This window comes from Diaporthe citri (genome assembly GCF_014595645.1).
Source record: "Diaporthe citri strain NFHF-8-4 chromosome Unknown scaffold_2, whole genome shotgun sequence".
NCBI lineage: Eukaryota > Fungi > Ascomycota > Sordariomycetes > Diaporthales > Diaporthaceae > Diaporthe > Diaporthe citri.
The window spans coordinates 1,787,026-1,814,942 of record NW_025064847.1 but is presented as its reverse complement, the minus strand read 5'-3'; the positions used below and the strand labels follow the sequence as shown (position 1 = coordinate 1,814,942).

At 54.1% G+C, this 27,917-nt stretch overlaps 10 protein-coding genes across 10 annotated transcripts; 6 read left to right on the top strand and 4 right to left on the bottom strand.

Moving 5' to 3' along the window:
* Positions 1 to 7: 7 nt before the first annotated feature.
* On the top strand, positions 8 to 2,200 carry INS49_006129 (uncharacterized protein; the record flags this gene model as incomplete). Its single annotated transcript, XM_043166904.1, has 5 exons — positions 8 to 651; positions 706 to 1,484; positions 1,629 to 1,882; positions 1,947 to 1,993; positions 2,053 to 2,200. The coding sequence occupies 5 exons, from the start codon at positions 8 to 10 to the stop codon at positions 2,198 to 2,200; spliced, it is 1,872 nt and encodes a 623-aa protein (XP_043028048.1).
* Positions 2,201 to 2,818: 618 nt separating this feature from the next.
* Positions 2,819 to 7,215, bottom strand: INS49_006128 (uncharacterized protein; the record flags this gene model as incomplete). Its single annotated transcript, XM_043166903.1, has 11 exons — positions 2,819 to 2,864; positions 3,033 to 3,420; positions 3,470 to 3,482; positions 3,656 to 4,020; positions 4,100 to 4,577; positions 5,281 to 5,516; positions 5,580 to 5,782; positions 5,852 to 6,104; positions 6,264 to 6,323; positions 6,404 to 6,807; positions 6,914 to 7,215. The coding sequence occupies 11 exons, from the start codon at positions 7,213 to 7,215 to the stop codon at positions 2,819 to 2,821; spliced, it is 2,748 nt and encodes a 915-aa protein (XP_043028047.1).
* Positions 7,216 to 7,757: 542 nt separating this feature from the next.
* INS49_006127 (uncharacterized protein) lies at positions 7,758 to 9,632 on the top strand (the record flags this gene model as incomplete). The annotated part of the gene is made up of 5 exons (XM_043166902.1): positions 7,758 to 8,018; positions 8,098 to 8,223; positions 8,286 to 8,445; positions 8,531 to 9,145; positions 9,199 to 9,632. 5 exons carry the CDS (start codon positions 7,758 to 7,760, stop codon positions 9,630 to 9,632), a joined length of 1,596 nt encoding a protein of 531 aa, XP_043028046.1.
* A 612-nt stretch (positions 9,633 to 10,244) lies between these two features.
* Positions 10,245 to 13,354, bottom strand: INS49_006126 (uncharacterized protein; the record flags this gene model as incomplete). The annotated part of the gene is made up of 4 exons (XM_043166901.1): positions 10,245 to 11,936; positions 12,012 to 12,298; positions 12,354 to 12,474; positions 12,539 to 13,354. The coding sequence occupies 4 exons, from the start codon at positions 13,352 to 13,354 to the stop codon at positions 10,245 to 10,247; spliced, it is 2,916 nt and encodes a 971-aa protein (XP_043028045.1).
* A 508-nt stretch (positions 13,355 to 13,862) lies between these two features.
* On the top strand, positions 13,863 to 14,950 carry INS49_006125 (uncharacterized protein; the record flags this gene model as incomplete). Its single annotated transcript, XM_043166900.1, has 3 exons — positions 13,863 to 14,285; positions 14,361 to 14,533; positions 14,593 to 14,950. 3 exons carry the CDS (start codon positions 13,863 to 13,865, stop codon positions 14,948 to 14,950), a joined length of 954 nt encoding a protein of 317 aa, XP_043028044.1.
* Positions 14,951 to 15,772: 822 nt separating this feature from the next.
* Positions 15,773 to 17,550, top strand: INS49_006124 (uncharacterized protein; the record flags this gene model as incomplete). The annotated part of the gene is made up of 3 exons (XM_043166899.1): positions 15,773 to 16,009; positions 16,093 to 16,378; positions 16,451 to 17,550. The coding sequence occupies 3 exons, from the start codon at positions 15,773 to 15,775 to the stop codon at positions 17,548 to 17,550; spliced, it is 1,623 nt and encodes a 540-aa protein (XP_043028043.1).
* Positions 17,551 to 18,823: 1,273 nt separating this feature from the next.
* Positions 18,824 to 20,687, top strand: INS49_006123 (uncharacterized protein; the record flags this gene model as incomplete). The annotated part of the gene is made up of 6 exons (XM_043166898.1): positions 18,824 to 19,279; positions 19,362 to 19,516; positions 19,653 to 19,761; positions 19,821 to 19,998; positions 20,064 to 20,212; positions 20,355 to 20,687. The coding sequence occupies 6 exons, from the start codon at positions 18,824 to 18,826 to the stop codon at positions 20,685 to 20,687; spliced, it is 1,380 nt and encodes a 459-aa protein (XP_043028042.1).
* An 875-nt stretch (positions 20,688 to 21,562) lies between these two features.
* Positions 21,563 to 23,097, bottom strand: INS49_006122 (uncharacterized protein; the record flags this gene model as incomplete). Its single annotated transcript, XM_043166897.1, has 3 exons — positions 21,563 to 21,876; positions 21,957 to 22,558; positions 22,631 to 23,097. 3 exons carry the CDS (start codon positions 23,095 to 23,097, stop codon positions 21,563 to 21,565), a joined length of 1,383 nt encoding a protein of 460 aa, XP_043028041.1.
* Positions 23,098 to 24,015: 918 nt separating this feature from the next.
* Positions 24,016 to 25,456, top strand: INS49_006121 (uncharacterized protein; the record flags this gene model as incomplete). The annotated part of the gene is made up of 6 exons (XM_043166896.1): positions 24,016 to 24,348; positions 24,431 to 24,675; positions 24,745 to 24,980; positions 25,079 to 25,096; positions 25,267 to 25,324; positions 25,447 to 25,456. 6 exons carry the CDS (start codon positions 24,016 to 24,018, stop codon positions 25,454 to 25,456), a joined length of 900 nt encoding a protein of 299 aa, XP_043028040.1.
* Positions 25,457 to 26,049: 593 nt separating this feature from the next.
* INS49_006120 (uncharacterized protein) lies at positions 26,050 to 27,121 on the bottom strand (the record flags this gene model as incomplete). The annotated part of the gene is made up of 2 exons (XM_043166895.1): positions 26,050 to 26,931; positions 26,990 to 27,121. The coding sequence occupies 2 exons, from the start codon at positions 27,119 to 27,121 to the stop codon at positions 26,050 to 26,052; spliced, it is 1,014 nt and encodes a 337-aa protein (XP_043028039.1).
* Between the last annotated feature and the right edge of the window lie 796 nt (positions 27,122 to 27,917).

Here is a 27,917-nt window from a genome sequence, read left to right as displayed (position 1 = left end):
CGGCAGCATGTCGCAACAAGATGAGCCGCAGCCCGGCGTCACGGCGCGAGACTTCGCAGCTCCTTTGCCACCCATAAACACATCAGTTTCAGAGCCGTCCGAACCGCCGGCGCCGGCGCAAGAGACCCCCTCCCGGGCAGCACACCGTGTGCACTACGAAATGGAAGTTGACTCGAACACTGGCCTTGCCCGTCAGCCGACAACCTCGTCGCGTTCCGTCACGAAACCAGACACAGAGTTGCCTCGCTCTCCTCGCTCCCCCATCCGTCGTCGAGTTACTCGAGCAAACACATTCAAGAGCATCGACGACTTCAGCGAGTTCGAGCACGAAAAAGGCTGGCATCCAGGTGCTGAGCCTGGATTAGATCCATATAAAACAGATGGTGGACGCGCCTCGCTGGTCAAGCTTTCCGCTGCCTGCGAGATAACCGTCGTCGACTTTTCGCGTGACAACATCCACGTCACGAGGCTCGATAATGACGGTCTCGGGCCTTTCCTGAAGGAACCCCAGCCAAGATGGGCCAAATGCCGATGGATCAATATAAACGGCCTCAGCTGGGATGTGGTCTCGACCCTGGGCCAGTACAAGCAGCTGCATAAACTGTCTGTTGAGGATTTGTTGAACACGAGGAACAGGACAAAAACAGATTGGTGAGTAGGGAGAATAATCTGCGGGGCTTGCGTTCGCTAAGCCCACCAACGTAGGTACGCAAACCACGCATTCATTGTCTTCACAATGATAAAGCTTGTGCGCGTGTCACATGAGGACTCAAGCAGTGACTCGGACTCGGACTCGGAAATCGCGAGCCGTACCAGTGGGAAGGGTCGCAGGGGGAAGAAGGGCTCCGGCTTCGCGAAAAGCATCTCGTCAACGGTCAGGAGCATGATGGGGAGGACCAAACAGCAAAGGCGACCTATCCCCGAGAAGTCGCTCGAAAGTGGGGCCGAGACCTCCAGGTTCCAGCTCCAGTCATGGGACACCGACCTTTCTACGGCATCAGGAGCAACGCTCGAAAGAACAGTCCAACGGTATAATTCTGGGCCTAACGAGGCGAGAGTGGAGTTCATGGAGAAGCATGCTGCTTTGTCCGCTCTTGACCTGGCCGTGATCGCTGAACAGGTGTCCATGTTCATCACAAACGACAACACCGTCATATCTTTCTTCGAATTATCGGCCGACATCATCGAGAAGCCCATCCTCACACGGCTTTACACGCGAGATACGGTCCTCAGACAATCATGCGACGCATCGATGGTCGGACAAGCTATCATTGACGCGGTTATTGACCTTGCGATCCCTGTAGCTACCACCTATGGCGACGTTATCGGAGACCTCGAACTGGACATCCTGACACGTCCCAACATCACCCACACCAAGAAGTTGTACATCATCATAACTGAGCTCAACAAGATCCTGAGTTTTATAAACCCAGTCATCAACCTCATCAACGCACTGCGCGATCACAAAACGGAGATGAGTCAAGGTAAGCCATTCACGTCGTCTTAGCTGCCTGTTTTGTCTCTAGAGCTGCGAAGACAATGAGTTTGATGAATTCCAATCCCCCGGCGCATCTGTAACATCTAGGGGCGGTTATGTCCCTTTAGCAATTCAACTAACAACCGTGTAGAATCTGCTACAATTCACCTCCAAGACAGTTCAAAGGGTGTCATCATCACCCCAATGACATATACATATCTCGGCGACGTCCTGGACCACTGCGTGCTGATTCAAGAATCTTTGAATGCTATCAAGGCTCAAGCGGATGGGCTTATCAACTTGATCTTCAATACCATCGCTGCGTTCCAGAACGAAAGCATGAAACAGTTGACACTGGCCACAATTTTCTTCCTGCCACTCACTTTTCTCACTGGGTACTTTGGCGTGCGTTCTTGTCTATTCCAAATATCCAAACCGGACTCTATATCGCTGACTCTGGATGCTACAGCAAAACTTCGAACCTTTCGGCGACCTGGATCGTGGCATTACATTCTTGTAAGTACCAGCATTCCATGAGTCTCGACGGGCTCAACAAGGCTGACGAGATTTGAAAGCTGGATGATCGCTGCACCGATGAGCTTCGCGACGGTCCTTGTTTTGATGAGGGAACCGATCCTTGAATATATCAAGAGCTTCTTAGTTAGACGCTCAATACTGCGATCCAGGAAGAACAGGCGAGATCGAAGTAAGAAGCGCCGCTAGCAAAGCTGCACAGCAGGTTACTTTACGTGGCATCCTCCTGCGATGCTCTGAATGGAGCTAGCTCTCTCAGTGGAGAATCAAAATTGTATTAGTGGGAACGAGCATGCCTTATCAATCTTCTTTGTGAGCATTTCTCGACGTGTTGTTACCCGTGCACCTGTGGAGGTTTTCAGAACATGAAGTGAGAGTGGATGAAGTGTACACAGCACGTTGCGCATCATCATCGAACAAGGCAACCCCCTTCGGTATCCCGCGTCTGGCATCGGCTTGTCACTTTGGTCTCCCCTCTCCCAGCCGAAGAGACAATGGCCCAACTGCAGCAGTCACTACAAGTACGGCCGCAGATGGACGTTGGTCCCCCCCCGCCCAAGAAGGGGTGCAGTTGGCATGCATTTGACATACTGTGCCTCCATCCCGCCATGCGCCCGCAGCCAACCAAACACAGGGAGGCAGGCAGGGAGCAGACAAAGAGCTGCAGTAAATCAGCCCATCGTAACCATACATAGATAAAATGAAATAATTCTATATCACAAGAATAGTTAATATTGATGCAAGGACCCGTGTTCGTATTTACGCAAACCAGCCCCTTACCACATATACGTACAATGAGTAACGCCTCTAGATTCTGCTTAAATCGAGACGCTTCCGCATGGTCTCCCCGAATCTAGTCAACAAGATGGGAATCGGCACCATTGCTAGGGCTAAAAACCCCAGCAAGCTATTCCCCCACCCATATCCCAAGGCATGGTACATAGTCGATCCCGCGAGGGGCAGGAAGGCCCCAAAGATACTCCTGACAACCATATTAGCAGCCAACGCGCTGGCAGCATACAACTTGAACGCATCGATGAGGTAGGCTATGATACACAGGAACACTGCCATTTGGCCAAAGCCATAGATTGCGGTGCCGATAATCGGGACGATCCAGTGGACCTGGTATTCCATCGTCCACCCGTAGAGAAACAGCCCTACGGGCAGCGAGAATGAGCAGTACGCCAGTGGTATGAGGCGAAATTCGGGCGGCTTCCCGCCGTCGAGGCCGGCTTCGGCTTCCGTGGGCTTTGGTCCGCCCTTGGCGAGCTTGTCAAGCACGGGGCTGATAATCGCAAGAGCAATCAAGTTGCCGATTCCGAGCCCCAGAAACGTCAGGCCGACGAGAGAGGTGGAGAACCCGTACTGGTCCTGGAAGGCCACAGTGAAGGTGCTAAACAAAAGGTACTCTATTTTAACCCGGTCTCAGCAAGCTTCTACAAGCAGATGTTCCTATACGATCAGGTGGGGGCTGTTTCTGGAATGTGCTTAGTGGTCTCGGAGGGGATGAAGGCGGCAAGGCGCTGATTCGTTGATGGGTTGAAAAGGGAGCGGATGGCTGCTACCTCACCGAGTAACAAAGTGGATTGGAAGTGGCATACGATATCCATAGACAACGCCCATGTACAGCGACAGTGCGCTCACGATCGGCGACAAGATCAGGATCTTCGAAGGACGGACGATTGCCCGCGCGAAGAGCTGCCTGGCGCTGAGGTCCTGGGTCAGCTGGGAGCGGATGGTGCCGTCACCAGTCTGCTTCCGCAAGCGGGCTGCCCTCCTCTCGAGGATGACGACGGCGAAGGTCTCGCGCAACAGAGCGAGGCAGAGGAGGGTCATGGCCCCGCCGACCATGGCGAGCACCCAGAACACCCAGCGCCAGCCCTTGGCAGCCACCAGAAAGCCTCCTGCGACCGGACCGATGACGGGGCCGAGCAGAGGCGCCACCGAGTAGATCGCAAGGGCGCCGCCGCGCTTCTCTTGGGGGACAACGTCGGCGATCGTTCCCCCACCTGAACCATCATCGTTAACCAAGGGCGTCGCCAAAGCAGGGGCGTCGACAAAGCAGGAGCAACACGGTGTTGAACGTACCGTTGGTCACGGGCGCGGCACCGAAGACGCCCTGGAAGAATCGGCAGGCGATCAACATGCCGACGCTGGAGCTTATGGCGCACAGGGCGGTGAAGACGATGAAGCCGAGGTTGCTGATGTGGTAGATGGGCAGCCGGCCGTAGAGTTCGGACAGGGGCGCGAGGAACATGGGTCCGACGGCGAAGCCGAGAACGTAGACCGAGATGATGAAGTCGGCAATGATATCGTTGTCGCTGTTCAAATCCTGCATGGCTTGGGGCACGCCGGGGGCGACCATCGAGGACGCCAGGGCTGTGACGAAGGTCAAGAAGCTGACCAAGACGATGTTCGTCACCTTCAACCAGGCCGGCCAGTTCATTGGGTTCTCGGCATCGCCAGGTCCGTTCCAGGACACGGGACCGCGGCCGTTCCCCACGCTTCGCTCACTTGCATCCTCCGAGCCATGTATGGGAGGTGACGAGGTTAAATGTTCCTCACTCTGTGGAAGAGCAACTAGCTGGACATCGTTAGCGGCGGCAGCCATAATCAATTGGAGATTTCAAAGTGGCAGTGGGAAGGATGGCAAGAAAGGAAGAACTTGGTTGGACAATGCTGCAGCATATCTTGGGGTGTGGTGGAAAGAAGCAGAAGATTCTCCCCTGGGTTCAGGTAATGCCTGATCTGCATCTGCAGCTGAGCCGAACAGCCAGCAGGAACACTGACGTAGAAGGCGCCTAACCGGGCATTCCGAGACAGTTTTCAGCCGTCAGCAAGGGATTCAGAACATCGGGAAGGTGACACGAGCAACACCAAGGGGTAAAATATATGTGCAGTGAGTAGCAGCTGGAAAAGGATGAGATCCAAAGGCCTGGAGTCAGATATAAAAAAACTGAAGGGAATTGAAATTTAATTAATTTTTGTTATATAAACACTCAACATTACATCTTGAAATTCTAGCTTCATTTGACGTTACTGAGATATCGCGCAACAAGCTCTGAGTAGTCAAGCAAGGGTCAAGACTGCGAAGTACGGTTGGAGAAGAAGCCTCAATTGTGCCAGTACAGAGCGTAGAATCAAGCATAAACAGTCACATCATCGCTGATACTCTCGGAGATTGGCCATTTGTGCTTGGCTGTGTGGAAAACACGACGATATCTACATTTCTATGCTTTACTCAAAAGAAAGCCATTGTTCTGAAGTACCTGGAATACTTGGAGTGGATCGTACCTCGACGCAATACTCCCCAAAGTAGCCAGATTTTCCGAACCATAGCTTGCAAGAACATCCTGAAAGTCCCCGGCATCATTCATGCACTTCGATTCCAAGTACACGCCCCGCTCTTTAGCAAGTTCTTCCACCTGGCTTGTGTAGTTGTGTATCGCTGCGAGGGCATGGGCGTCGTCCGTGCTGCTGTCCCACTCGACGGAGAATGATAGGACTGGGTCGTGCGTTGGTGAGTGAATGACACACAAAACAGGATGACCGCTTCATTACCACTTACAGTTCTGGAGGGTGCTGTTGAGGCCGACCGGGTTGCCTCCCGTCTTAGATGCATGCTGAACGGCTGAGCTGGTGAAGGGCTGAACAACGAAACCGGCCGATCCGTTGAAAGTCTCAACCTCCGCTGCTAAGTCCAGAACCATGGCGTATGAACCCAGCAACGTTGGTAGGTCAAAAACATGGGCAACCGATCCGATCATTCTCCTGTGAATGATGACATCTTAGCAGGGGCGCTTGGCTCAGCTCAGCCTTCAAGTGCTTGGCGGACCATACCTTTTCCTTTCGATAGAGGTGATCTCGGAGATTGCATTGGTCAAACTGACCATGTTCCCGACTGTGGAGTTAATCGCAGTACCTATGGTGCTTATGTTATAGAACATGCTGTACACTTCGGGACGCAAGACAGGCTTCCCGTAGATGAATTCCACAAAACCGCTCGTTGGAGTAAGTGCAAATGTTATGGCAGCGTCTGGGTCGTGTTCCGCGGCGTTGGCGTATTGCTCCACTGCCTCCAGGAGTTGTGGGGCTTGTGACGGTGAATAGCTCAGTGCCTCATACCATATCGATATATTTTCTACAGTCTGAACGTCATATCTTGTGACTATGCCTGCGTCGACCGTCAGCCAGGCTCGGTGCAGCAGACAGAAAGCTTTGGAAGAGTATAGGTGGGTAAAGAAGACCTTACCGAAATTGGTACCACTGCCCTTCAACGCCCACCACAGGTCTGCGTTGGACGTGGCATTCGCTTGAACAATGGAGGAGTTTGCGAGCACAATCTGCTCCGCATGTCAGGAGAAGACAGCCTCTCAGGCTTTGAATACTGACTCGCCTCGTAGTTGACAATGTTATCAGCCGCAAGGCCGTACCTGCTACTAAAGTAGGTCAACCCGCCGCCCAGGAAGTACCCGCCGAGGCCAACACTGTTCAGACGTCCTGCCATGACAGTCTTTCCCTGGGAGTTGAGCGCCGAGTAGACGTCCCCAAACCGGCTGCCCGGACCAAGCGAGGCGACGGCGCCGTCAGGGCTGAGGCTGGTCGTGTTCATGTGGGACATGTCGATGAGGATGCCGGGACTGTCGATCCCTCCGAAGCCCGGATTGGGATTGTGGCCGCCACTCCGGACCGCGAACTTGACCCCGAAGAATGTGACCGTGAGCAGAACCTTGGAGACATCGTCGGCCGATTCTGGTTGGGCGATGCACCGTGGCTCGAACCAGCAAGAGTCGCACCTGTAGTTACATGGCACATGCACGTATGAGCCACACAGTTCGTTGCCATTGGCCGAGGGACATTGGGCGGTATAGGCCGATGGACGGCTGGGTAATGGAGCCTTACCAGTTCACCTCGACGAGCTGCTCGAAGGTCGCGGCAGATTTGTTTACGACCTCGGCACCACCAAGGACGACCCCTGCGACACGACAGTAGAGAGCTCCCTTTTCCTGCTCATCGAGTCCCGCTATGCCGTCCACATCAAGACCGTCAAGCAGCGTCGTGATTCTTGACTCCACAGCCGGCTGGAGATCCAGCTTCTGGATGAACTCGGGGACGCTGCAGACATCGCTGTATGCGCTGTCGGCCCTGTGGGCGAAAAATGCGAGCTGCAGGGCCAGGGAACCCCAGAGTGCGTAACGATTCATCATTTCTCAGAGGGTGGTTGCGTGCCGGATGGGTGCATGCGAAACGCGACCATTCACAGGCAGGCGGTGATCTTCTTGTCTCCAGTGCGTAATTTAGGTCGGAAACAGAGCACCGCAGCCAGTGGTCCGCCTGCGTGGAATTGACATCGCTGCCGACGGCGTTTCCAAAAAGGGTCGCAAGCCGGCTGTGTCTCCGATCTGAGTGCTCCGAGGGTCAGCTCCGTGTGGCGTTGTCAGCTCGGCATGCTCAGTTTAGAAGATGATCAGCATGCATTTGGGAATGTCGGAGCGCGCTTGCGCGAATATTGTGCTCAGAGAAAACGTGACTGGATGTTCAAATTGAAACTATGATTGGCTAAAAGTTTCAGGCGAGGAGAATGAGTACTGCAATTCGGAAACTCTCTAGGTGAACAACCACTTAATTAAAGTGGTTAGTGCAGGGAGCTTGAGTATGGCGTTAAGACCGTCGTCCTGTTCAAGTCGACAATTCCAATTCCCTCTTGCGCCCTGCCTATGTGAGAGAAAACATCGAATGGTTCACAATGATTGCAAAGTTGTCCCCAGAGACTGCGCTGTTGCTCAAAGAGCGTCTACTCGATCGCTTCAACAATGCAACCTATGCTGAGATAGCGATCCTTCTGCTAGGATTCCTCTCCATCATCTCTACATTCCCGGGGAAGAAGAGTCCAAAAGTATCTGGTGCTCCTGTCCATGGCTACCGCTCCATCTTTGAGCCAACCCTCTGGTTGCAAATCAGATTTACCACTGGTGCTTTTGACATTGTCGACAGTGGCTACAAAAAGGTGAGCTGGACAGCTACAAAGTCGGCCCTGTGAACTTGCGCCACATCAGAAACTAACTTGACGGCGTCACCGCCTTTAGCTGAAAAATATCCCGTTTGTACTCCGCCGCTATGACACCGATATCACGGTTCTCCCGATCAAATATCTGGATGAGATGCGCCTCATTCCAAGGAGCAAGCTGAACGGGAAGAAGGCCCAAGTCAATGTACGTGTGATAATGTTCCGTCACCATCAAAGATCCGTCTCTGACAACCTACCTACTCTCAGAACCTTGTTCCAAGATGGACTTGGACCTCAGTGATGATGGAATCGGACTTGCACGTCAATGTTCTCAACAGCAAGCTCAATCCAGACTTGTCAAACTACATAGACATTGCCAGTAAAGAGATGCAGTATGGGTGGGACATCGACGTGCCCCGTCCCGAACGTGAGCCTCCATATCCCAATCGTACCCATGGCACTCACTGATAGGTGATCCGATGTTCGTCCATGTACTGACAGACAACCATCAGATTGGACACAGGTCGACATCCAGCAGACAATGCGTATGTTGGTGGCACGCATGTCGGCAAGAATATTCATGGGCCATCCTGCGTGCAGGAAGGATGAGTGGCTTCAAGTTTCCATCAACTTCACCTACGACATGTTTTTGGCAGCCTTCACTCTCCGGATGTTTCCACCTTGGATGCACGTCTTTGTGGCTCATTTTGTTCCAGCCAGATGGCGAATTCGTCGGCAGATGAACACAGCCAAGAGGTTCGTCGAGGAGATCACTAGACAACACAACGAAGCCAAGAGGAGGGGAGAGAAGGGGCAGGACACGCTGCTCACGTGGATGATTGATCACGGTACTGACAAGGAGGCGTCGATCCCGGAGATGGCAGCCCGCCAATGTGTCCTGACGCTCGCGAGCATCCACACAACCTCCATGAGCGTGAGCAACATACTATTCGATCTCTGCATGCACCCGCAATGGTTCCCTGTGCTGCGGCAGGAAATCGAAGAGGTTGTAAAGACCCACGGGAAGATTGGTGAAGGACAACTCAGTCACAAACAGTGGTTGTCCAAATTGGAGAAGATGGACAGCTTCATCGTGGAGGACCAGAGGATCAACCCTCCTATTCTGCGTAAGTGAACCACATGACCTCCAAGCGTACCCGGTTCTCACCACAAGAAACAGTAAACCCGCAGAGGATCGCTCTGGTTCCCATCACACTCAAGGACGGCACCAAGATTCCAGCCGGGGCGAGGATCGCGTGGGCCGGACACCACCATGCCAACGATCCCGCCACACTCGCCAACCCGGAGGAGTTTGACCCGCTGCGGAGCTACCGGAAGCGCCATTCCAACAACGGGGCCAACATCAACAAATACACGGCTGGGCAGACTAATTCGAACAGTTTGTCCTTTGGCTATGGTGGGCAGTCCTGTCCAGGGAGGTACTTTGCCGTGGCGGAGATCAAGATGATCTTGATGAGGCTGCTGCTGGAATTCGAATTTGCGTATCCGGAGGGCGCTTCTAGGCCAAAGGTCATGTTCGCGGATGAGAACGTCTTCATGGACCCCAACGCAAAACTTCTCATGAAGAAACGGGAGGAGAGCCTGGCATCATAAGTAGGCACGGAAGCACTCAGAATGGCAGAGGGTTTATGGCAATCTGTCAGTTGCTTGGAAAGCTTAGGTAGTCACGTTTGGTCGGTCGAAAATTGATACATGTCCCTATCTCATACTCTCAAAATCCTATTTTGTTCCTGGTCAAAAGAAGTTTACCCTACTCATGAGCCGTCACTTGCATGAGTTACTCCTCACTTGGCTGGCACACGTGGCTACTTAGATACCCAGTAAACCATAAGACTTATGCTAGCTATAAAAGAAACCATCACGTTATGTCAAAAGTCTTCGCATCAACTTACACTTATTCGTAGCAGAAGCTACCCTATATATGAGATAGTTAAAAACGCTCCTAAAGATTATAGTTAATCCATTTCTCATACTTGACTCATGACTTGTACCATAAGCACTGGCCCAACCACGGAATACCCCCTGAACATCCCGCTACAGTAAACTTACTGCCCAGGTAGTGAAGTGAGTTAGTAGCGAGTGGAATGTTCGCAGGCCATCACATTTAGGTCTGATAATTGGAACAATAGTGACATGCCCTCAAGCGAAGCTCCGCGATGTTTCGACGATATTGCTACGAAAGGTTTACGAGCACAAATATCAAACTCAAGTAGCTACCGCTGTGCCTGGAAGATTTGTGAGGCTTGACTCTCCATTCGCCCCTGGTCCAGGCACCTTCATCCGGCTTGCAATGTCTCGGACGACATAGATCTGACCATAGAGGTCCGTAACATCACAGAACATCTTCCAGATGGCCATCTGCCGATCCTTGACCCTGTCCACAGCCATGTCGCCAGTGCTCCGCGGTACATCCTGCAGCCTGCGAAGGGCGTTGTCGAGGCACGCGCGTTCATACTGAGCCAGGTCGAACAGGGCCCTTCTCTGCTCGTCGACGTTCGCGCCGCCGCCGCCGCCGCTGGCGGGCTGGTGGTACTCCGGGAAGTTGATCGAGTTCACGTTGCCCTCGGCCGCGTCGCGCACGACGGACCCGTAGTCGTTGTACATGCGGCACATGGTGGCGAGGTGGCGGCAGGTGGCCGCGGCCAGGTACTTCTCCTGCACCGACGGGAAGCACTCGCGGCCGTCGACCAGGAACGCGCTGAGGAGGCAGGAGACGAAGGAGAAGGAGTAGGGGCACGAGGTGTGGTCGGCCGACGTCGTGCGCACCCAGTGGAAGAACGTGTCGGTTGCCGACTCGTACGCCTGGACCGCTCCTCCGCTCGGGCTTGGGTGGTGCAGCAGTTTCTGGAAGCAGGTGTTGTCTTGATTCTGGGCCACGTGCGCCTGCAGGAATGTTCGCAGCTCGCGCCTGACGGACTCGCGGTCCCAGGGGCTGGCCGCCTGCACGGCAGGGTGGTTGGAGACGTGAGCCACAAACCGTGATAGCGTGGTCAACGTAGCCTCATAGCCAGAATCGTTCTCCTCGTGGCCATTCCCGTTGGAGCCGTCGAGACCATCTTGCCCTGTGGAGAACACGGCGTCGATCATCTGATGGAGGGCATCCGTCCGGCCACGGAAGACAGCCCCGGCACTGGCCTCCATGAATTCATCGGCTTGATAGTTCAGAAAAGAAATGATCATCATCTCGTAGATGAGCGACGTGGAAGCAAATGTGCCACGCCGATTGTTACAGCTCGTCCACGTGAGCGGGATAATGTCGAAGTACTTGTCGTCCGCCATATCCTTCCTGGGGAAGATGTCGAGCCTGCGGGCGCGCAACAGGGGCTGGAAGAGCACCGACTCAACCATCGACGCCTCCAGCTGCCACTGTGGGGTATCAGAGAACAGAGGAGTCTGCTTCAACAGCTCTATATGCTTCCGCCCGCTGGAGGGCCATCTTCCATCCCTACTGAAAAGACTGGTACCCACCAATGTCTCTCCCGCGGCCTCGGATGCCTTGAGAGCTGCAACGACATAGCAGTCTGTCAGGATAGTAGATGTGTAGCTGACCTTTTCGATCCAAATGGGCACCTGTGTCGAGATTGGCCGTGCGCGGATCCACGCAGCTCCACGCTGGATGGCCGATTCTATTGTCTGTCTCAGACTGGCAAACGTTGCTAGTTTGCGTGCTTCGGAGAGTATGAGGATGCCATAAGCAGTCTCTTCAATCGAGTCAGCCCAGGAACCATTGGCACTTTGATCCAGCATTGTCCGAAGGCAAGCTTGGAACGATGAGATGAGGATCTCGGACCGTAGTTGCTGGTCGAAGAGTCCTGCCAAGCTACCACGGTCGAGCAAGGCCATCAGGTCCGTTAAGCCTTCGACCAGGAGGAGATTTGGATATAGGTGGCTCAGATTCTGATCAGACATGTTAGAGTACATTAGGTACCTAGGGAATGAGCCAGCATTTCGGGAAAGGAGGTTTCTTCTTACCCATTTGTCTGTGATTTTACCATCTGAATTCCACCAGTGGGTGCAAAGGAATTTCACCACCTTCAATATTTGCAAGGAGTACTGGGCCGGGTCTGATTGACACAAAAGCGCGGCGAGGACGTTGCAATTAGCACTAAAGCTTGGGTCGCGCTCCTTGTTGTACGTGCGGAAATGACCCTCGGCCTCGAACGTCTCCAGCATCTTTTCCGGACCGACTGGATGCTCCAGGAGGTTCATCGACAGAATGGCCTTGGCACTATCGTCAACATCAGCCTGAAGAAGAGGAGCTGCGCGACACCGTTAGTGCTCGATCCATGCACAATGGGTGTAGCAATTACTTACCGAACCCCATCACCCCGCTGCCGTTGTCCAGGCCATGAATCACAACCTGCTCCATTTTGCGCAGCCCCGTGCATTCCAGATCCGAAACTGCGAAGCCGGTCCGTAGGAGAGTGGACAGGATCTAATTGTCAGAGAGTTAGGGTCAGGTAGGTTAACATGTATCAACACAAGTGTAGCATACGCACCCATGTGTACTCGAAATGCATCGAGGGGTATGCACTCGGCACGCCACCACTTCCAAGGCCAGGGCAGGATGCAATGACATGTCTCAGATAGTCTTCGGCGTCCTGGTGCCACTGTGACACATTCATCAGATAGGCTGCTGTCGACGAGGGCGACGCCATCATGGAGCCATTGGTCTTGTGGTGGGAGAGCTTGTCAAAGTCGACCATGCCTATGAGCACCTCCAGGGAATGCAGCACGGTGGATTTCTTCGGAGTATAGAGATACTCGGGTTTGAATTGTGCCAACTTGGCATCTGTCAGTGCCTTGAGAGCTGCCTTGCCCGGGAAGTCAAACACCAGGGTGTCGTCCTCTTGTTGAAGATAGCGCAGGAGCGCGGGCACAATGATTTCATAGCCGACATGTCTTGTCGCTGCCACGTCCCAGGCCAGCATTTGAGAACGCAAAGAACGGGTTGCGTTGTGGATACGCCCTCTGAGGCCCTCTTTTGCCGCAGACGTGTCGTGGCTTTGCATAGGGTCTGACAGGTGCCGGATGAGGGCCAGAAGCGCAGCGCCTGTGTTCAGGATGCCGTCTATCTGGGAACGCGGGTTGCATCCCCAGCTGCCGTCGTCCGACTGCGTGTCGAGGAGATAACTGAAGCATTCAGGGAATAACCACTGCTTCTTGTCGCCGACGACTTTTGTAACCAGGGAGACCCAGGCCGTGTCATAGACCGCACAGCCCATGGAGCCGGATCCGTACTTCTCGTCGAAGCCATCTGTGGCACGTTGGATGACCGAGATGGCCTCATCTGCAAGCTTGCCTTTGCTGTGCATGGTGGTGGTCCTCGCGGCTAATTCGTCTGACCAAAGAAGGGTACTATCAGGGCCCTGATTGCACCATCTACCTAGGTAAAATACATGTCGATACATATACACTCAATCCCCAAGCCCTCGAATGCTCTCTCACAAAGCCTGCTACGGAGTTATTTCTGATGCCATTCGGACGTCCCTACATAGCTAACCCGTTTGCCTTGAGCCGAAGTCCCACGAAGATGTCGAGGCCGGCGAGTGTCTTAGTTTCGGGCCAGATGCGGCTAAGATCGTCCCTGGAGATACTGTACTTACATCCGGCTCACAATCCGCACTGCGCCCATGTCGTCTGACCGGTCATCCTCTTTTGGCGTTCCGGATCCCTGGCCTGTGTCACCTCAGGCCAACAACCCATTGCACATCTAACAGCCTCCGCTCCCTTCGTTTGTCTCCAGACACATGTCATAATCATCCAGAGGTCCTCCTGGCTGCCACTGCAACAACACACCTGCATCACTAGCTTCACCTCAGCATGTCTCCAGTAGCACACCCACGACTCATCTTTGGCGGGTCCAGCATTGGCGATGACTACGCCACGCCGCAGGAGGTCAGCGACCTCCTCCAGCGGCTGAAAGGGGCGGGCGTCAAAGAGCTCGACACCGCAGCTCGGTACCCCGCCGTCAACTTCGGCGCCTCTGAGAAGCTGCTGGGCGAGGTGGGCGCCGCGGCCCAGGGCTTCGCCGTCGACACCAAGATCCTCGTCATGAGCGCCGACGGCAATGGCAGCCTCGAGCCCGCAAAGATCCAGGACTCGGTCAGCAAGAGCTACGAGGCCCTGCAGATGCGGGGCCAGAAGCTCAACGTCCTCTACTGCCATGCTGCAGACTTTGAGACGCCCCTGGAGGACCAGGCTGCCACCCTGGACGCTCTGCACAAGAAGGGCATCTTCGACAAGGTAAGCTTCCAAGTTCTGACCGACCGCGGTCAGAGCTCCAAATACTGGACCCATGACCAACTAATTGTACATTAGCTCGGCGTTTCCAACTGGCCCGAGGACATGTTGACTCAATTCATTGCCATCTGCGATCGCGAAGGCTACGTCAAGCCCACTGTCTATCAAGGTCTCTACAACCTTGTCTGCAGGGGACACGACTCCCTATTCCCGGCCCTTCGGAAGCACGGCATCGTTTACAATGCCTACAGGTAAGCAGTCCCCCCTGTATTGCTCGCGACCGGAGACCTTGTCCTGACCGGACCTACAGCCCCCTTGGCGGAGGTTTCCTCTCAGGCAAGCTGACCTCGGGCGAGATCGAGGGCACTCGGTTCGCCAAGGACAACATCGTCGGGCACTATTCCAAGCTGCAATATGACAAGAAGGAGCTTCACGATGCGGTCAATGCACTGGACAAGATACTCCAGTCAGCCAACATCTCAAAGATTGAGGCGGCTCTGCGCTGGGTCTCTTACCACTCATCGCTGGGCCCGGAGGACGGGATCATCCTTGGGGCTAGCAAGCCGCACTACCTTGATCAAAACATTGAGGCAATTCAGAAGGGGCCGCTGCCGGCCGAGGTTGCGTCCAGCATGGACGGGCTCTGGGGTCCACTGTCGGGACAGTAGCCATCTGAGGACGCGGGAAATTGACTAGGATCGATAGAGGAGATCAATGACCAAATTGCCTAACTCGTGCCACAAAGAAACCTGAAAAAGACACAACAGATGAGGACGCGCCCCACATGCAAACCAGCTCGGTCACATATTAATTGCCCGGGCGCAGTCCATCGCCAGGATAGTTGACATGTCGTTAAGCCGCCGCGAACGGGCGGCATCATTCATCTCTAGAAGCACTGCCTCGCAACCTACTCGCCAACGGCTTGGGAGTGAGTGGCCCGAAAGAATGCCATCAATAGATTCATCAAAACTAATTGTGGGTTTTTTGTGGCCAGTCCTGGTGAAGCTTTTGATTGGGACCGCAGTGGTTTCTGCCATCGTCGGAGCTGTGAAGGAATGACCGATCAGTTAGCAATCTCAATGTCGGCCAGCACACACACTCCCATGAGTCTGTCCGCTTGATCTACACAGATGGTGATCACAGCTGGATTGGGAAGTCCGAGGAGTATCTGACCTGCCAGGGTGCATGTATGCCTAATCTGGAGCCTGTTCCGAACTCGATTTGGTGCGCCCGGATGTCCCAGACGAGATCGCCAGCGGCCACCATGCTGTTGAATCTCAGGTCGCACAGAAAGATAGATCATTCGGTGTTGGCTTGTTATACATCTGCTCGTGGGCAGTTTCATAGGCAGGTAATACTTGCATTGACACGTCTTCTTCTGCCGTCAACAACCTTCTCGCATTGCTTCAGCATCTTGATTATCTGTGTGATCACGAGAACGAGCACGCTTTTGAGGACTTACCTTGATCAGAAAAACTTGAATTGCCAAGATGAACCAGACAGCCACGCCGTTGGGTGATGGAATCGACTGGGGCAGCCAACGGTCTACGCTTCTGACATTTGGGGGAAGCGTTTTCGCCCTCTATCTGTTCCATGCCGCCCTAACGTTTCCATACCTGGTGAAGGCTCCCGTAGTGGGAAAGCGAGGGTTGTTCATTTCAGAGTGGCTCAGCCGACTGACCTACTCCTTCAACGCAAAGAATGTGTTGTACGAGGGATACAAGAAGGTAGGTTGTTCACGTGGGCCAGAGACAAGGTCTTCGAGGTCGTCTTTGGAACTCAGCGGCTAACCTACTTTTCTGGATTCCAGTACAAGGATGCCATGTTCAACATGATCCGGAACGACTCGAACATCCTCGTCTTGAACCCAAAGTACCTCGAGGAGCTGGGGAACCTCCCGGACTCGCACAGCAGCTCCAGCGTCGGCCAAATCCGGAATATGGCCGGATCGTGGTGCACCGCAGACATCATCATGAAAAGCGACCTTCACTTCCGCATGATCCAGCACAAGTTGACACCCAACCTCGTCTCTACCATTCCAATGGTGAAGAACGAGCTGGACGACGCCCTCAGAGTTGAGATACCGGATTGCAAGGGTGAGTACCCTGCCGCCCGCACAGTCAGCTGAAGTATTCGTTGCGATAATGCTGACCTGGCTTGGCTCGCAGACAAGTGGGTGCCCGTGCCTATGTTTGAAGCTCTGTCTCTGGTAGTAGCTCGAGTCACGGGGCGAGTGTTCGTCGGGCCCAGACTGTGCCGGGACCCGGACTGGATCAAGGTCAGCATTGACTATGACGTGAATGTTGGCGGCGCCGTCGTTCTCCTGCGCATGTTCCCGCCCTTCCTGCACCCGCTGCTTGCGCGACTGCTACCCTCATGGTGGCGCGCCCATGCCAACATCGCCACGGCGGAGAAGATCATTGGACCAGAAGTCCGTGCTCGCCGCAAGGCCCAGGCGGACGACTTGGACTACGTGAAGCCCAACGACCTGCTGCAGTGGATGATGGACGAGGGCGTGGACTGGGAGGCCGACCCGGACAGTCTCGCGCTGCGGCAGCTCGTGGTCAACCTAGCCGCTCTCCACACCACCAGCATGGCCACCACCCACGCGGTCTACGACCTCTGCGCCCACCCGGAGTACTTCAAGCCACTGCGAGAGGAGCTCGTCGAGGTCCTGAGGGCAGACGGTGGCTGGCAGCGCAACACGCTGAGCAAGCTCCGCAAGCTCGACAGCTTCATCAAGGAGACGCAGCGGTGGAGCCCGGCCAGCCTGATGTCCTTCAACCGCTATCTCCGCAAGCCCGTCACCCTCAAGGACGGAACCTACCTGCCCGTGGGGACCCACCTCTGCTTCGCCGCCGAGCCGATCCTGATGGACGACGACCTGGTGCCCGGGGGCAACGCCCAGGCCTTTGACCCCTTCCGCTTCGAGCGCGAGCCGGACGAGTCGGAGCACAAGAACCGTTTCGACCTGACGACCATTGATACTCGACAGCTTCACTTTGGCGCCGGGCGTTACGGATGCCCCGGCCGCTTCTTCGCGTCCGAGGTCATGAAGCTCATGTTCGCCCACATGCTGCTTCGCTACGACTTTGAGTACATGCCCGAGGAGAAGAAGAACGGCCGCCCCAAGAACATGCTTGCCGATGAGAACATCTTCCCCGATCCATCGGTCAAGATCCTGATGCGTGAGAGGACCGACAAGGAGCCCGATGTGGAGCACATGCTCAATGTTGGCGCTGACCTCGAGCAGTGGGACTTCGCTTGAGCGGCCCGCGGCGCGAGTGTGAAGTTTTGAAAAAGCGCGAGTCCGACCCCTGGTAAATTGACAGTTTCTGGACACGATCCAGACGGTGGTGTCATGCGCTGATTTTGGTTTTGCTTTTCTTTTTTGGGTGAGGGGGGGGGGGGGGGATTAGGACTCTGCTCCGAGCGGCTTCCGCCTCCTCGGTATGATATGATATATAAATGTTCACTGCGTATCGAGAAGACGAATTTGCACCAAATTTCGATATGAATGTTGGGAGTCTGCTGGGAAGTCTAGGAGCATACAAGATTCATGGCACTGCTCTCCCAAGCCTTACTGTAGCCTGAGACACCTACATACCAAATCCAGTGAATGACGCCTTAAGAGCAAAAGTCGACTTACCACTCCAGACGTCCTGTTTCAAAGCATCATAAAAATGTTATAGAAGTAAATGGAGGACACATGGCCGACACACACGTCTTCTGGTTGCACCTCAAGCTAATGCGGTTGAAGCTACTTTCCTCAGTCGACGAAGCCCATGAGGACTGGAGATACTTCAAATCATTCAAGCCTTGAATTCTCACACCGCATCATCGATGCCATCTCCATACACGCGCGATGGATCTATCGTTCCAAGTAAAGACGCCAATACGGACGGCCTGCCCTCACTTCACGCGACCCCAGGCTCAGGAGGACCACATCATCCAGGACAACTCTTGGGCAATATCTAGTCCTTCGTCTTGGCGACACCTCCTCCTTCAACACTGTCGCTTTCCTGGTGACGTCGTCTATGACGTTTTAAGCAAGAAACCTTTGGTATTATGTGTGAAAATAGAGAGCGTTTCGTTGCGGGTTATCTCTTTAGCGGTAAGCCGTTTCCGAGACAGGCCTTCGCCATGCTGAATAAGGGCATCCGAGCAGACTTGCACGCCGACACTCCGAGTCTTCCATTTCTCCCCTGTCTCCCGAACAACACCCCCGATGTGCGTTGTTCCGGGGCGTAACCAAAATGGCTAGACTTGACCAACATGCACCTTCGGCTCCGATTGCACGCCCTGTCAGACCCAGGATCGCTACCGACCTATTTACTGTAGCGCTCAACTTGCGTTTGCCTTAAGCCCCCAGCTCCACCACGTCCCTCACACAGCACAGTATCTCTCAGAGGCCTAGTTTGCAATACTATCTGGCATCGAGAACCTCATGAACACAAACGACATCATCTATACCATCGTCCTTCACCTGGCGTTGGCAGCCGTCTACATTCACGTGTCCCAAACCTTTTCTGAGTGGCGAGATGAACCTGGTGGAGAGGCCCTCGTTTCATTTCCAGTCCAACGGGGTGGGCCACCACCACCATTTGAGCTCTGGAGAGATCGACAGCGCGGAAATGATTCGGGAGTCCAACTACAGCATGTCAACCGAAGCGCAACTGGACTCCAATGTTCCTAGAAGTGTCATGTTGCCGTCGGCCGACAAGGAAACACACCAGAACAGCCCAGACTGCAATGGCAGCGGTGCCGAGAAGCACGCCAAAACATGGATGACACTGGAGAAGACACGATGTGCGGCTAACGGCCCCCTCATCGAGCCAGCGACCACGAAACGGACCGAAGAACAGGATGAGCGACCGGGGCAGCCAGGAGCTTCCCCTTCAGAGGACAAAGCCAACGGCTTACATAGGGTCAATGGCCGCAAGAAGGTCAAAGTCATTGACCTGAGTGACACCAAGATATCTCCGGCAGGGGATGAGGTATGTTGACCACATGATGAGTTACGACTGTGATCCCATCCACACTCGGGCGCTGACTCGCGTTGTCGGCCCGGTACCACAGGCCGTGACGGCTCCATTCGAATATATCAACTCTGCCCAATCGAAAGGTGTCCGAGATAAGCTAGTACAGGCGTTGAACATCTGGGTTGAGGCGCCTCCTCAGGCGGTCGCCAACGTCACGGCGGTGGTGGGGGACTTGCACAACATCTCGCTCATGTGAGCTCTCCCCTCGTCCCGTACATGGTTCCTGCCATTCTTTTCAGGGCTTCTGCTTCTCTTTCATGCCTGAACATGAACCATATAGAGCAAGCAAGACAAGAAGCTGACATCGGCCCTCTTCGGCTTTGGAAAGGCTTGATGATGTCCAGGACAACTCTCCAATGCGGCGAGCCAGACCGGCGACGCAGTGCGTGTTTGGCGCGCCGCAGACGACCAACTCGGCCATCTACCACATGGTTGACGTGATCTCACGCACGGTGGCACGAAACGACACAAACTCGCTGACAATAGTCTTAGGTAGGGTCCTCCCAGCAGCCGCTTGCAACTTCCACACCCTTCCTTCAACCGCTGCTTCTTACTAATCAAGAGACGTGAAGACGAATTGAAGCGCCTTCTGGTCGGACAGTCCTACGATCTGAACTGGACGCACCTTGTAGCGGTGCCCACTATCGAGGACTACTTGCGCATGGTTGATGGGAGTAAGTCGGGCCAAACCCAAATGGATTTGTATGTTTCATCAGTGCTGTGGCTAAGTTGGGAACAGAAACCGGTGGCCTTTTCCGAATGTTATCGAGGTTCATGATTGCACAGTCCACGTCATCAGCCAGACCTGCATCACTAGACAGACTCATGATTCTCTTTGGGCGGTTTTTCCAGATCCGCGACGACTACGCGAACCTCATGTCTGACCAGGTACGTGGAGTCACTTGTTAAACCGTTTACGACACGGCCGCCCGCGATCTGTGGCCTCAGGCAGGCACCTTGCCACTGGCCGCGCTTCATCTATTAGGAACAGGCTGGCGGTTATGACTTGAGCTGATTCATGGTGACGCAGTACGCCAAGACAAAGGGCTTCGCTGAGGATCTCGACGAGGGCAAGTACAGCTTCGTGCTTATCCACGCACTGCACCACGCGGCCTCTACAGTGCGAGAGCAGCTACACAATCTTCTGATGCAGCGCCGAGTCGCGGGGAACATGGTTAACAACCAGAAGGAGTTCATAATTCGGCTGCTACATGAGGCTGGATCGATGAGCTTCACCGCCCAGGCTCTCAGGGACTTGCGCGAGGATCTGGAGGAGGAGATTCGCAGTATCGAATCGGCTACTGGCAGGCAGAATCCTGCCATGCAAAAGATACTTAGCTCGCTCCATATTGATACTGTATGATGGTCTGGCGGGATATGGCGATGAGTTTTCTCATACATCAAATTTGGGCTGGTGTGCAATTTATACCTTGATTTTGGGACGTCACAGCTTTCAATATGCATCAAGTGTCACAAGTGTTCTTCAAAGCAGCCACTCTCCTTATGCGATCAAGTACGCACGGTGTTTCTCATACCTGATTTTCAACCAATATCAAGAAGTCCAGCTCTTCTGGGACGACTGTGCCGTCATAGCAAGAGCGATTTTGAATTGCGTGGCGCACTCCCGGAACTGCTGAATTGATCACCGCCACGTTGACCTTTAAAGGAGCAAAATCAGGGGTGGCCTCCACTGAATTTTCTCCCGATGGAGGCTCTACCACTTGGTCGTTCAACTACAGGATGGATTGTTGCCCGAAAGTTATCTCAATGCAGATGGACTCATCTGTGATATGGTACTTTCAGCTTCTGCAAGGCATTGATTAAACGATGGTCAGTGACCACCAGTGTCCCGAATATCCGAGCAGGGTCTAACCACCGGAAGTAACAGTGAACGGCTGTTCACGGGACGCTTTGATGTATTCTGTGGCTTCTAGTCACATTTCAGATACACATTTTGTTTTTGGCGAAATACAAGAGGCTCCGTGTCAAAATATCCAACGAGCTCAATCAGTGCTCCATCAATCATCGCACAAGGCGTAATCACGTGTGATTCCGCATCCTAACATGCACGGGCATGTGGTCTTTAGGGTGCATTGTACCCAAGCCAGCTGGGTATAACCTCTGAGTATCAACTGTGTGTCTGGGGTTGTTTGGACTGCGGCACCGTCAGCATGGAGAGCGAGAGCGAGAGAGTGTGTGGATGAAATGTGAAATGTGTGAGTGGACAAAATGAGCGCCTTACTGTTTGGCATCCCATTCGGCCCAAGCTTCTTCAATGTCAAATTTGCGGGCACACATGACGAGAACCAGTTTCGCCTCCACCAAGGTCAGCTCCTGGCCGATACAAGCTCTCTGGCCCATGCCAAACGAGCGAAATCCATCTTTTGGGGGGTGAAGGTCGTCGCCCTGTGGCGCCAACCACCGCTCAGGGACAAACTCGTTTGCTCGCTGCCACAGGGCCGGGTTCCGCTGCGTCCAGCCGATGGCATCCCAGATGGCAAACCCGCCGGTTGGGTACTGGGTCGGGGAGCCGGGCACGGTGAGGAAGTAATCTTTGCAGGAGGACACCATCATTAGTTTTATTGGCCGGTTGAGGCCCATGAAACCGCCGGGAAAACAATACGCAACTCACCGGGCGTCCCTTCTCTGATTGCGAACGTGAGAGGGTACATCCTCAACGTCTCCCTCACGACAGCCTGTGTGTATGGAAGAGAGTTGAGGAGCTGTGGGGATTCACGGAGGATCTCCGCTGCCTTATCCGGGTCCGGACCCAGAGCACTGTCGTGCTCCGCGCGGACCTTGGCCATGCAGTCGGGGTTGTCCTGCAGCTCCTTGAAAATCCAGCACAAGATGGCCGATGTGGTTTCGAAGCCGGCTAGCATCAGAACCTTCAGGTTGCTCATGAGAGACCGGTATGACTCCTTGTCCAACGTGCTGACACTTGCGATTTTCTGCCCGGTTTCCTCTTCAATATGCTTGAGGGCTTGGTTGAGCAAAGTTGTCTTTTTGGAAGCCGAGCTTCCGAGGCCGAGAGACCTCTCCACATCCGGCAGGAACTGGTCCTCCATGACGCGGTTGTTTCGGTTGATGGCCCATTTGTGCCACGGCATGTGGCCCACGTTCAGGAGAGAACGCGCCACATCGCCACCTGCCTCCATGAGGTGGATCTGGTCCAGCAAAGCGCGCTTGAGCGGGGTGCCGCTTGGGCTTGTCTGCTCGTGAAGCCTCTTGCCACTGTCTCAATGTTGCTTCATCAGCACCAACCACGTCCATAATTATCGTTGGGTAGGGAGTCGATTTACATACACACAAGCACGAAATATGACATCCAGGGTGAGATGCGTCGTCTCTTCCTGCAGCTGGAACATTGGCCCCCATGAACCATTCTTGCCGGCACTCTTCTCCAGATTTTCGGCAAAAGTCAACATCTCTTCCAGCAGCTCTGGAATCATGAGGACCACGTTGCGTGGACTGAAGCCCGGGTTGAAGGTCGAGCGCCATTTCTTCCAGGGCTCGCCAAACGACGACAAGATGTCCAGACCACCCGTGAGGGGCCTCAGGAAGTCTCTCGTGATGGAGTGCTTCCGCAGGGAGCGGTCGGCCATGAAGCTTGCCGAGGCCGCAGCGTCGAAGACCACCACGACCGGGCACTTGAGGAACGGCCACATGTCAAGGTAGACGACGGGTGGGACCTCGTCAAGCTCCGGAAAGTATTTCTTCACGTTATTGGCGAGCCATCCATGGAACGCGATGAAGCTGATGTCAGGCGGCATGTCGTTTTTCAGTTGGGCGACGATGGGCAGGTGGCCAAGCAGCCAAGAGTGCAGCATGGGCTGATTTGGTGAAGCATTCAATCTGTCAGTATAGGAAAACTATACTCTGATCTGGTCCGGGTCAACTCACTATCCCACGGGCGGCTAGCTGTCTGTGCTTCAGTCTGATTCTGAACGTCTGATAGACGAATCTCGCCAATACAAAGCACAAAATACCACCAGCAGCCCACCAGAAGAGCCCCTGTGCCGGCCATGATCTATTTTCGATAAGGTACCACATGCTCTCCAATAGTCAAAGGGGCCAGATTTCCAGATGAGGCCTGAGATGGATCCTGCAGTATTGCACCAAAGTTAATTAGGATGTTAGAGATTCTGCGTCTTTGAACGTGTGCAATCGAGACCCATTGGCAAGCAGACTGGATCTTGGTTTGCTCTTGGGAAGCGAGGAAAGGGGTCGTGTCGGTCGTGGCACAGTGGACTAAAATCGGGGCAGCAAAACGACTACGCAACGAGAGGTGGGCAATGGGCACCCAGTGCCACTTGATCTGAACGTACGGAAGGGTGCGAGCCACAAAGGCTCGGTGCCGGACTTCCATTTCCAACCGTGCAGATCGAATGCGCATCATGCACATTCACGGAGCCGAGTCTGCAACTGACGTGCTGAAAAGCCAGGCGAGACGACTTATCGGAGGTGCCCGAGTACATCTTACCAAAGCAGATGGCCCAATTCAGCCGCCCCGAGACACTCGGCCTGCATCAATGGGGAAGCACGTCGCCGATCACTTAAGCATTCCGGGCAGAGTGGTCTATAAGTATGCGTGCGTATTCATGCAGACCACTAGGTAGGCCCCGCAGGAAGACAGTCATCTTGCTGCCACCCACTGCCCTGTGATCTTCTCCCGGTGCATTTCGCTCATCATGGCAAAGGATCAGAATGCTAGCCTCAGGCACATAGTGTGGGATGCCAAGTTCCTGCATTCGAAACCCGCTCAATACTCCATTGACCCACCAGATGGCATTCCCAAAGAAAACTTCACCCTGGCCCTCGCACCTAAACAGCGTATTGCTGATATCCGCAGCTCCGATGAGACCTTCAAACTGGACACGCACGGCTTTGCGGTCCGGGACAATCCGCTGCCTCCCATGATCTGGGATGATGAAAACATAGAGAAGACTTATATACCCATGTTGAGTGCTATGTTGCGCGAGGCGGTACCGGATGCCACCAAAGTTGTTACATTTGACTATCGGGTATGTTGCTCAATATCCTGCACTGCCAAGGCCTCCCTTAGGTGATCACCCTTGATAACGTACCATATACTGATTAACATAGCTGCGAAGCAGCAGTGATAGAGTCCCGGATACCGCTGAACTCGCTTTCAAGAACTTCACTGAATGGATTGCACCATTCGAGAGGGTTCATGTGGGTAAGACAATGAGCCTGGTACCGTACATGTTTGGGGATCCCATCGCTGAATTGAAGAAAGACCAGACTCCGGCCCGAGCAGAGGAAAGAGTGGTTGCTCACATGGGAGCCGAAGCACCTCATCTGCTGAAGTATCGGTGGAGAGCAATCAAGTAGGTCGTCTGGTTATCTTCTGCGCAAGAACCCCAGGTCTCGCTGATACTTATACCACACACACACAGTGTTTGGAGACCGATTGAGAACCCTGTGCAGGATTGTCCCCTGGCACTTTGCGATGCGAGGAGTGTTGGCCCAGGAGACCTCGTTGCCACGGACAATTACCGCGAAACATTTTCTGGGGAGTCCTACAACATGGTCTACAGCCCCAAGCACAAGTGGTACTACCTGAGTGAGCAGACCAAAGATGAGGTCCTGCTGTTCAAGATTCACGACTCGTCAGATGATGTAGAGGCCAAATGTGAGTGTCTTATACGATGTTGACTTCTACATTTACTGTCTTAGCTGACCCGTCCCACCCAGGCTGTCCACACACATCATTTCGCACTGATGTTTCAGGTGAAAACGTGAAGCCGCGTGAGTCGATTGAGGTGAGGTTCCTGGTGTTTTCTGCTCCATGAAGACGGCAAGGGCTCTGCTTCATGGGCTCGGCATTGAGATAAGGGCCCGCAAGGAGGGGCGTTGGGGTTCGTGCATGCGTGATCTTCCTGGGGATCCATATCTTCATGAGAGTTGTTTCATTCTAGGGTCGGCTGCAGAGAAGAAGGCAGAAATCTACAAACTGCCGACTGTGTTCAGCTACTTGTATGAATAATAACCTCAAGGGCATGGGCCATTACTGTCACCGTCGACCGCCTCCACCATAGAGAACGGATGTTCACACCTATAAAAACGGAAAGTACACCGGTACATTACTTCCGCCACAGCTACACCTAATCAGAGCTCATCACCCAAGCCTCTTTGCGCACTTCCACGCCTAATATCTACACGCCTAACACTTATATATCCAACACCTATATACCTAACTTATGGACTTAATGGGGTGCCAAGTGTATGGGTGCTATGCATGTGGGTGCTGGGTGTGCGAATTGGGTATGTATATTGGTTTAGTGCTGGCGATATACCGGTGTACCATCTGTTTCTACCAGTGTGAATATCCGTTCTCTAGGAAATTACCCTTTCAGTGATATCTGTCTGTTCTACGTTCCATTTCCACCCGAGCGCGGAGAATTCTATTCTACCATCTATCATCAGTCTTGTTTAGGTCTGGCCCTGGAAATCTGGTCTAATAGGTCCCGAATCATGCTCATGTGAGGCACCAGCCAATGATTTGACCTCGCCACCTCTTCAAGCCTCTGGATAAACGCTCTGAGTTTAGTCATCCTAGAGCACAGAAGGCTCTGGAGGACCTGTCTCTGGTCCTCCTCATCGAATCTCCATTCTGCAAAGCCCGGACCTGCGGAATGACTGCGGAGATGAGCCCATGTTATGGGGGTGGGGGGTTTGACATTATCAGAGAGGCGGGCATCTCACCTCTTGATGAGAACCTGTTCCATTACCGAGGAAGGGCTCGAATTTGGATCCAGGAAAGACTGCTTCCTACCGGAGGAGGAAGGAGGCCGAGGGCTCTGCGCCGGCCCAGCGTCGCCAGCTGCCATTACTTTGAGTATGCTGGCGAGGACTTTGTCGCAAATGCAGATCAGTAGCATGGCGTCCCATGACTTGAGAGGATGCTCTCTGCACTGGAGACGCAAGTCGCATCTGTCCAGAACCTCCTTCTGACACGAGAGGATCTCATCCACCCGGAACGACTTGTTCCCAGGACCCGAGGCGCGCGTGGCCCAGACCAAATATATCTCGACGGCCTCAAAGATCCGGAGAAGGTCGAAGCAGCCGCATTTCTGCCTGGGCGGCCCGCAATCCAGGGAAGAACTGGTCGGCCTGTCGCTGCTGTTGGGCAGGGTAGACGAGAGACCGGTCGCTACTAGTGCGCCTTCAGGTGCCACTGCCTGCGAGTGTGCCTGTGTTTGGGCAAAAACATCGCTGAGACTCATGGCGCCGTGGAGTGGCGAGACGAGACCCACAGTATCGAAGAAGAGAGAGTCTGAGGCTGGTGGTTCGGACGGCTCGAAGTCGGGATCAGCGTGTAGGAACTCGTACAGTGCAGCATCATTATCGAACATGCAGGGGCCGGGATCCGTGATTGTTCCGGACGCACTGCCGTGCTGAGCTGGCCCGCCCGTGCCGGTGAAGTGTTCAGCCGTTGCGGGAGGTGTCACGGCCGCTTGGGGCCCGGCCGCTCCGGCGGTGTCGGGCCTGGCGGAACTTGAAGGAGACGAGGGGCCATAGAAGCACGCGAGGCCTTTTTCCAGGCAGCGCTGGCAGCCTTCTTTCTCGCCGGTGCATTTCAGCTGCCCTAAATCATTAGTTACACTTGTCGGGTGGCCCGGGGCTCCAGAGTCCACCTACCTTTTTCCCCCTGCATAAATTACAAGCCACCCGCGCAAATCTTCCCTGGGATTTCTTTTCGAATGGAGCACCCGTCGTCTCAGCAACAAACTGCCTATCGCCCCGGACTTCTTGTCTCAACGTCTGGAACATGTCGGTAGCAACAGTTCTGGGGCATCTCTAAGCCCCCGTTGAGACCCGCCTGGTCGGCATTCGTACTTCTCTGTGCAAGTGGGACGCGGCTTTATAATACTACCTAGGTATGCGACCGCCCGCGACCGGCAGCCTCACTACGCGGCCCTTGGCACAACTTGAAGGGCTCCGACGTCAGTGTGCAGCGGTAACCAGATCGAAGGGCTTCATGCAGAATGATAACAAGCGGCAGGCACCAGTGTGCTTGCTTCAAATGCTCAGCCTGCATTGGTTTGGCTTGAATTAGTGTTCTCATCGACGATCAGTCTGCGGCTGAGGCGGACTTGGGTGTCTCAACTTAAGCGTAAGCCCGTCAGCGAGCAATGTGACGAATCCCAGCCACCGCCCCCCCTCCCCTTTTCGGCGAACTCCACCCCCCCCTGTTATTATGTTGTACCTCTTTATACCTCTCAAATACACATCGCTCATTTCAAGGAACATAAAGAGTACCGGGTTGGGCCTCAAGCAGTGCTCGGGCAAGGCCTATGTACCGGCCACTCGCTAGCGCTTAACCCTATGCCCCAGCCGGCCCTTTCTTAATTCAATTGCCAGCTCGAGAGCAGTAGATTTGATCGGGGGTCTCTGTCTAGGTACTTTGAAGATGTCCTTTTGGTTGATGGTTATTGTACTAGCTTGATTTGTGCGAAATTGAATTTAGCCGGACCTTGTGAAAACTATTGTTTTTGTCTCCCGGGGGGAGGGGTTAGGGGGTAGAATCCATCATACCAGACAGCTAGTAGCGATAGACAAAACAAAA